Source organism: Amblyomma americanum, chromosome 7 (genome assembly GCF_052857255.1).
Source record: "Amblyomma americanum isolate KBUSLIRL-KWMA chromosome 7, ASM5285725v1, whole genome shotgun sequence".
Taxonomy (NCBI): domain Eukaryota; kingdom Metazoa; phylum Arthropoda; class Arachnida; order Ixodida; family Ixodidae; genus Amblyomma; species Amblyomma americanum.
This window is the reverse complement of record NC_135503.1, coordinates 105,407,887-105,417,343: the sequence shown is the minus strand read 5'-3', so window position 1 is coordinate 105,417,343 and position 9,457 is coordinate 105,407,887. Positions and strand designations below refer to the sequence as shown.

General features: G+C 45.2%; 1 protein-coding gene across 1 annotated transcript in view; it reads left to right on the top strand.

The window, feature by feature from the left end:
- Positions 1–2,529: 2,529 nt before the first annotated feature.
- LOC144097368 (uncharacterized) overlaps positions 2,530–9,457 on the top strand; it is a 29,050-nt gene continuing 22,122 nt past the window's right edge. The window contains exons 1-2 of the mRNA XM_077630105.1: positions 2,530–2,686; positions 4,777–4,925. Of these exons, the coding sequence (XP_077486231.1) occupies positions 2,567–2,686; positions 4,777–4,925 (269 nt within the window). The 5' untranslated portion in view covers positions 2,530–2,566. The remainder of the gene's footprint in view (positions 2,687–4,776; positions 4,926–9,457) is intronic.

Genomic DNA, 9,457 nt, shown 5'->3' with positions numbered 1-9,457 from the left:
TGTGCTGTGGTCGCATTCCCACGAAAGTCTGTCTGCCACTACCCGGTAACTCTTCAAGGGGTTGCAATACCATACGTCTCCCACCACAGATTTTTGGGCGTTATCATTGACCGCGATCTGTCATGGTCGAGGCATATAAACATGCTGAAGAAAAGACTCACTCTTTTTTGCCATGTGCTTCGCTTTGTGGCAGGCATTAAATGGGGCCCAACGGAGCGCTCCTTGCTTCGACTTTACTATACCCTCATTATTGGCTGCATTCGTTACAGCCTTCCTGTACTCCCTAACATGAGTATTTCCTGCTTGCGGACATTAGAGAGTGTCCAAGCACAGGCGCTCAAGATATGCCTCGGATTACCACGTTGTGCCTCGAACAAAGGCACGATTGAGAAATCTCGTGCGTGCCCAATATCGGTCTACCTGTCACACGAACCACTTCCTGTATATTTACGTGCGCTTACACGGCACCGCTGTCACCCGCTGACGAAGATTTTTGATGAGCGACCGGACAGCAGTCTTGCACGCGCATTGCGCTTCCATCGCTCCGAATTGCCATCAGACTATGCCCTGCCGCATCATTCCTTGCAGCCCCCCTGGGTAATGGCTCAGCCTTCAGTCTGCCCGCATGTCCCTGGCATAATCAAGAAGTCTACGATGCCGGTTAGCGGACTGAAGCAACTCGCACTTGCCTACATCTGGTCAGAATACCACAAATGTGTGCACGTCTATACGGATGGATCTGCGTCTCCAAATGCATCAACAGCAGCTTTCGCAATCCCTGCACAACAGACTACCCGCAGATTCATTTTGTGACACAAGTCTACTTCAACCGCTGCAGAGCTTGTGGGCCTTCGGGAATCGATTCGCCACATCTGCGGAGAACCGCCTCAGGAGTGGTGCATTTTCACCGACTGTAAACCTGCGCTACACATTTTAGGATGCTCCCTACGCCACACAGCCTACCAAGCTCTGGCTCTTGATATCATTAGTCTCGTATCATTTGCTCAGGGAAACGGCCACCGTATAGTGTTTCAGTGGATCTCCGGACACTGCGGACTCGATGGAAATGAGACCGCCGACGCTGAAGCAAGGAGCGCCTTCAGCAGTGGCCTGCGTACAGCTGTACCGTTTGCGTTATCCGTAGACTACGTTTAAATGTGGCATTCACGAGCAAATACTTGCACTTAATAGGACAAGCGGACTCCCCGGAATGTACCACATGTGGCGTGCTAGAGACTGTAGAACATGTTTTAGTGGCGTGTCCAGCGTATGCACGTGAAAGACTCATTCTCGCATCTGCTCTGAAGCCTATGGACACATCGCTCCTCTCTGAGGATTTGATCCTCGGCGCTTGGCCAGATAGTTTTAGAACTGTAAAGGCAACACGAGCGCTCTCACGCTTTTTGAGCGACACGGACCTTGTCTCGCGTTTGTGATGTCAGAAAGTGTGCCTTGTTTTTTTTTAAGTAGTTTTTCATCTGCCTCCTCCCATCATCATCGTCCCCCATCGTGACCTTCTTTTATCTCCTCTTCCCGTCCCCCAGAGCAGAGTAGCAGGCCAGATATTTATTTTTCAGGCCAACCTCTCTTCCTTTCTTATCAATAAACCCTCTCTCTCTCTTCTATTCCTGACAGAAACAACCAAAGTGGCGGAAAGGCACAGTAAGACCTTGTGTAAAGATCATTCAAAAATATTGTTGCACCGATGACAGCGGTCATGGTATCAAGGTGACGTGCACGACACTAGTGGTAGGTAATTTAACCTTTCTTGACTATTTTCGCTTTAAAATGTATATTGGGCCTTTAGTTATTCCTGCCCTCCTTTTCTCTCCCACCACACGTGCTCATATAACACGTTTCTTCAAATGCCGCATCTTTTCTCACGAGAACTAAATAATGTATGCCGTAATTAAACATGTCCGACCTTCATGTGACTTGCATTTTACTAACCTTTTTGATAGGAATAGTCGTCACCACAACATACTCCATTCGTCTTTCTTGCAGCTTATTGCAATTTACCCTTTCAACCGTTGTGACTTCAACCACCCGCTATATCTCGATGAGTGAATAATTTCGGGAACCTAATACACGGGCATGTGTAGTGCATATGCGCTGCTCTGACCGGGGTGGTCGAATATATTCCTGGTTCATCTGGTACTGTCTCTCTATGTGTAATTTACAGACCCGTATTCAATGCCTTGCGACCAAAAGGGACATATGATCCCTCTTGAATGCATAGAGCTCTTAGATTTTGACATTTCAATGCCAATTTAATTTTTTATTTTTGCTTGAATTCTAGATTACAGAATAACAAGAACATAATATGTACTGTGAGTGCTAGACATCGCTTTCGCCCCTGACACAATTTTACGCTTGTCCCTGTCTTGTCGTGCACTAACAGCTGGCTGGCATTCCACCGACCATTCTATCTGCAGGCAATGGAGATTATGCGCACAATAAAAAGGATAAAATATCCTGTGCGTCCACGTGGGGATCGCATATTTCGCGCAGGTATAAAAGACCCTGGAAAAAGGTTTCTCGCCGCTAGTGACAGTCTGAATTAAGGATGATGCACGCTCCTGTCTTTCATGGTGTGGCTATTGCCATGCATTTTTTTCTCCTGAAAGCTGAATGTGCAGATAGCGGACCGGGCAACCTGCAGCATGAGGTTCCTGACTTTGGAGAGGTGAGTAATTTTCTATTCCACTTTGCATGAAGGAAACTTGCAGTTCAATGCAAACATTCGCGAAGATTAAATAGTCGTATTAGGAACAAAGCACGGTTTTTAGTGAAAATTCCTTGCGGGCCTCCTCAGTGTACTTTTATACCTATCAAATAAATTTTTTGTATGAATTCCAGAGATGAACGAAGTCTCGTCTGGTCTGGGGCAATCATATTAAAACGCAAAAATGGACGCCGAAACCAAAAATAAAAACAAATTCAAGAAACAAAAACGACGTTTCGGCTCCCATGCATTTGAGAAAGCTGTGTAAAGTTGCTCGCCTAAAGTATGTGAAATGCCTCTGCTCCCAAATTCGCTAAAAATGGTACTCCTGGAACAACAAAGAACATCCGTTTCTCGAATACATCGGCTAAACCTTGCGTGCATCTCAATTCTAAAGTAGATTGCTGTTCGTCTACCCTGCGACAGGCCCACTCTTGAACACTGCTTTGTTCCCGGGAGGAAGCCAAGAGCTCATATGCACCACTGGAGTCCAGCTGTAATGTGAAGTTTCTCAAGGTATCAAACCTGCAGCCAAGTCCACCGGAGTAAATTTATACCCATCAGTTATTATATCAGCAGACGTTACGCGTGCCAATGTTTGGGTAGTGCTTGGGAGCTGTCGTGAAACACATAACTTACAATGATCTCGACAGCAATGCACTGATCATATGGCTTTGAAAATTCCAGAATAACCTCACTGAATATCAGAAAGGTTCTACGTAGTCTTCAGATGACTACACCTTGATTGATGCTTCCTTCTCTCTTTGTGAAAGTATACACGAAGATTTTTTTAATTCACAAATTTTTATTTTAACAACTTGGAGAGGTACGTTGGTGCAGCCGCCGCAGATGGATTGTACAGTAAGAAGGAAAAATATCGCCACGGCAGAGATCAGTAATTCGACAAATAATAACTAAAATGAAGTGTCACAGTTTATTATTTAATGGAGCAAGGATAAACTGCAAAACTGCAGCCGGTTACCGTCTGCGTTAAGAACTGTTTTTTTATTTTTTTAGCAGTGTGGTTCGAAATATCAGACATCAAAACACGCATTTCAGAGCACCTTAAGTAGGCTTTTGCAAGTTGCATATTGATAACCTTGTGTCATCGTGCGTTGAATCATCGAATATCGAGTTAACCATTGCTGCGTCATAATATACAAAAACGGCTTTGGTTTATTGTGTATTTCAACTGCGAGTGACAAGTTTATCAACTTGGAACACAAGAAAGCTAACCCGACGAGCTTTAAAACATGTATTTGTGCAGGTAGATATATCTAAACACATCTCAACAAAAAATAGTAAAACCTAGGCTCACAGTCAGTGCTTACGGCCTGCAATATCGCTATATAATATTGGCACTATTTTCAAAAATAACAAGTCTATTATATAATTCAACATCTAATTATCGAGCTCAGTGAGGTACATAATGTCCGCCTTGCTGTACAATGCACATGCACGCACAGCACCGACAGCCTCCGCACAGCATCCGCAAACGCAAAACAAATTTCGCCTGGTATATCTAGCCAAGCGCGAAAGCATATGCTTATCAGAAAATGCTTGCAATACATTTCTGCATCTTCTTTCACACTAATGCCGCAATTTCTATTAGGAACGAATGGCAATTCCTTGCTATAAAAATATAAAAAGAACGCTTAACATACAGCTGTGAATTCAACATTGAACTGTAGTAACCTTGAAAGCAAAAAAGGTCATCCTTCCACGCAGGTTGTTTTTTTTTTTTTGCCTAGGTTTGCGACCTGGGGGAAGAATTTTGATTACTATTATCTATTGCGCCAAACTCGTGATTACAAAAAAAAATTGTCGACATGTTTCTAGTTGAAAACCTTGAACGACTAATTTTGAATTGCCACCACAGAGCAACTTATATCCTCAACCATAACAAGTAATGACATCTAGCAAAAGTTGCAGATTCCCTGTGAGTGCAATGCTGCAAATCTTGCCAATGAGCAAATTCCTCTTATGTGTTTTCCTCTGACCCGAAGTGCGTGTTCGAAGCTGGCTTCAATACGTGGCGATTTCCCGCACAGGTCGTGGCATTGTTCAAGGACAGCATTGCCTTAATGGATATTGACCGTGACAACATCCTCGACTGCCTGACGGCAAGACGAATACAGTACGACCCAAAAGAATGGAGCGCTACTTACCTTTGGAATGTGGCCGGCAGCAGCGGCGAAAGGTGAAGGAATGCCGAGATCTTTTATCCTACTAGTGTGCAAATGCCTCAAGTTTGCATTGGGAAGCTTTTCTTCCTTTAAATTAGGACTAAATCATCAAGATTTGCACTTTGCATCCATCTCGTGTCTTCCGAAAAAACAACGGCATGCTTGCCTGTAAAAGAAGTCAAGAAGCTGGGATACACCACGCCTGAGCACTCTTGGTAACTCTTCGGCAATACGCCGCCAACATATATTCTCGTCGATCGTATATAGCGCATGTCGATTTATTAACGGCGGCTGCTTGGAGTGTGTAGCTATTACACTGGCCGCCCGCACCCATCATGAAGCAAACCTAGCTTCAGTAGTTCTTCATGGTATAGTGGTTGGATTTTAATCTTCACGCTAGCAATGCTTGAGCGTTTAACGATATCGTAATGTTACTTACTACCAGCACGCAAATGCCACCAATTAATATGAATTAGCAATGACTGGGCCAGAGAAATGGCAGATTCGTGAGGTGAAGAGGCCAAGGCATTTGCAAGTTTACTACGACCGGCTAGGTGACATACTTCGAAAGCATCCATCCCGTCGACGAATAGCAAGAGCTATGAGAAGGAAACTTGATAAAACTAATGAGTTCTGCTCTTGACCATTGTACTAACCAAGTGCTTCCGCTGTACGATGCCCATCGGCAACCAATAAGGCTGTCTGCGGTCAGCACAAAATTTACGTTTGTTTAACAGAGTTTGCTGTAACTAAGGTTGTTAACTGAAGTATTAAACAACTTCTATTGGAAGCTATAAGCAACTTGATCAACTCAAAGAAACATATGCATTGACCAGCACTTGAAATATTGCAAATAAGGTTCAGATTTTTTCAGACCCTATTGGTATAAAATACGTAATGACCTGATACTGTGAAGAATAATATTTCGAAATCGTACAAGATAAATATTGGCTTAGTTTGGTTTGGTTTATGGGTGTTTGGTGTCCCTGAGCGACTCCGGCTATGAGGGACGCCATAGTAAAGGGATCCAGAAATTTCAAGCACCTGGGGCTCTTAAACTTGTACTAACGTCGTACAGTACACGGGGCTCTAGAATTTCGCCTCCATCGAAATTCGACCCCCGCGGTGCAAGATAAAAAACTGGCTCTTGCTGGTGGCAGTGTGCACATATGCTATTTTTGAGGTGAAAAGTTTCAACGTAACATCAATCTGCTGTTTTAAAACGAACACATATCTTCTTTAAAGAAATGCCTAAATTTTTTGTATTACTAGTGATGAACTAAAACAGCTGTGGTTACATCCTTTGAGGAAAAAACAACCAACTTCTGTTGATGTACAGTGGGCACAGAAAACAGAGCGCTGGAAAAACGCAGGATAAAGACGAGACGAGAAAAAATGTGACGCAGAACCACCTTGCCATCCCCTGTTCGACAAGTCAGTCATTTTTTATCGGCCCCATAACGACTTGATTAGAGAAATAAAGGAAGCATGTGAAATAGTACGGGCAGGGGGTCAATGCGTCGGAAGGCCGTCTGTGGCATTATCAAGGAGAGATCTCGATTTCATGATTTGACAGCGTGTGACACTTTTGCTATGTTTTTTCATCTTTCTATCGGCTGTATCAGTTGCGTATATATATATGCCCCTGGTCTCAATAAATCCGCTGTGGTGATAGCGCCTGTCCTGTCTCGTCTTTGTCCTGCGTTCTTCCCGCGCTATGTTAACTGTGTTACAATGAATTGCCAACCTCCTCAAGCCTATTTCATTCTGAGTTCTGTGGCAATACATGTAGCTTTGGTTCGCTAAAAAATCCAAACGATTTATAGAAGCGGTCCTGGCGGCTTCATCGGACGTAACTATCGGTTAAAGAACTGGCCGAGATGCACCGCCGCTGGCCTAAAATCATCGCTGCATCACCAACTTTGCTTAGTGTTCCAAGAATGACACGTTCATTTCGAGCGTTATGGGGTGCTCCTTCGGAACCGACGGCTCCACCGCCCTTGTTCCTGGTGCGTGGTGCAGCCCACGTAATGATTCTACCAGCAGGCGCGCTTCTCGGCGCGTGCCGTTACTGTAATAAAGCACTGTCGGCAAGCTGCATTTCCATTTGAATTTTATCATTAGATCGCTTTTGCGGGCTGCTGGTGCATTGCTTCGAATAACAAGCTAAAATATTGGAACAGCGTTGCAAGGAAATCATTGAATGGCCACCACTCTTCCCGAAATGGACCCGAAGAAACAAAACATCACCATAAGCGACGTTATTTTGCGCGCTCACTCGTCCTGGGCAATGCTGTTCCCAAGTAGTACTCTAGGCTCCCTGTATTATTTTTGACACAGATGGTAGCGCTTTTGCGAACTACAGTCAGGACGAACATAGTCCTCATTTGTACACAGGACCTGGATACCTATAGTCGGGTACAACTTTAGAAGACAGGAGAGGCCCCGCCCAGATGACTGAAGCGTAGCAGGCACTTGCATCGACGACTAAAGAAATAGTCCCGTCCAAAAAAATGTGATTGCTTCTAAAACGTGTATTTCTCGGTATAAATAAGATTTGTGTATCTTGATGAGTGGTTTGGTAAAACTATCATGATGGAAATGCTACAGCACAGTCCGGATCACGAGAGAAAAATAACTCCGTGCCTTCTGCAACGCTGTGCGTCGCCTGCTGCGGAGCAAGATCGACGGCATCGAACGACACTCGAACGAAGCCCGGCTCGACGCTCAGTTATCTTATCATACTGCTGCCAACGATCGATCGTTTGCGCGCTGAGCTGTTTCCTGGGGTCCTGTTTCCAGACGAAGCGCAGCGCAGCGTCACCGATGTTCGCTGTAATCTTTTTTCGTCGGCTCACGGCTCAGAACAAACGCACGCGGTACAAATTGTGCATCGTAAGCTCGCAATAATATTTCAGGCATGACAGACGCCGACAAATAACTTGAATTCATTCTGACGAAGGGAGACGCACGCCGCTGATGCGACTCGGCCCAGTTCGAAGCGAGGGTGGCCATGTTAGGCATGTTCTCCGTCGGCGGGGTCACCGGCTGTCCGGCTCATGATGTCACCTGAAGTGCGCGTCTATTGTCGGAGGCTCGTGTGCATCCGCCTTTCAGGGGCAAAGGGCGCTGCCTTCTAAAGTTGTACCCGACTATAGCTTGCAATTAACTTTAGGATCTGTGCAGGTATTGGAAATTCAATATGTATAACAGACAGCAACAGCACGTAAAATAGTTTCTGTAGTAGAAGGAAACCTAACATCCTGTTGTAATAGTATGCGTTCAGTAGGGTAGAAGGATATGTGCGTTGCTTTATAGCAGAGTAGAATGCGCTGAACATTAGTTCCGAAATGTGCACTATTTTTTGTTAAGATTTCCGCTGATATTGGTAAGGCGCTTGCTTCTTTTTGACGTGTTGTCTTTTTTTGTCAAGATATAAATCAAGATGACAGTAAAAAAACTATGGCGATTGGAAGTCTCTACAAATAAGTTTTGTAGTAGGGCCGTAAAAATTAACAAAGTGACCTAGAGGGCTGTGAAATAAGTACATTGTTATTGAACTACCCGCCGCGGTGGCTCAGTGCTTAGGGCGCTCGGCTACTGATGCGGAGATCCCGCGCTCGACCGCGGCGGCTGTGTTTTTATGGAGGCAAAACGCTAAGGCGCCCGTGTGCTGTGCGATGTCAGTGCGCGTTACAGATCCCCAGGCGGTCGAAATTATTTCCGAAGATCTCCACTACGGCACCTCCTCCTTCTTTCACTCCCTCCTTTATCCCTTTCCTTACGGCGCGGTTCAGGTGTCCAACGATATATAAGACAGATACTACGCCATTTCCTTTCACCAAAACCAATTAATAGTATTATTATGTTCTTGAAGTAACCACACAGAAGCAGCAGTGATAGCTGAGGCATTCCATCCACTTGTGTACGCTGTACATTATACGCAGCCACTCCACAAAACACGTACTCCAGAGCTATGCGAAATATATCACCACACTTCCCAGGTGAATAGAGCTACAGTTTCTCGCTAAATTTAGACAATCGGCAGTAGAAAGGTCCCCTAAACCATTACCAGCTTTGGGAGCTCGTTCCTAGTTAGTTTAAGCGTTATGCCCGTTAAGTGCCGTTTCTCTACCACCGTGCCTGCGTCTCCTATGGCATTCAGGTGGCGATCACAAAGCGCATATGAAATTTGGCCTTCTCCACTACCCGCCGCAGTGGATCAGTGGTTAAGGAGCTCGGCTTCTGATCCGGAGTACCTGGGTTCGAGCCCGACCGCGTCGGCTGCGTTTTTATGGAGGCAAAATGCTAAGGCGCCCGTGTGCTGTGCGATGTCAGTGCACGTTAAAGATCCCCAGGTGGTCGAAATTATTCCGGAGCCCTCCACTACGCCACCTCTCCCTTTCTTCTTTCACTCCCTCCTTTATCCCTTCTCCTACGGCGCGGTTCAGGTGCCCACCGATATGTGAGAAAAATACTGCGCCACTCCTTTTGCCAAAAACCAGTTTTAAACCAATTTTCTTTTCTCCGCCAGAGCGGTAGCCTG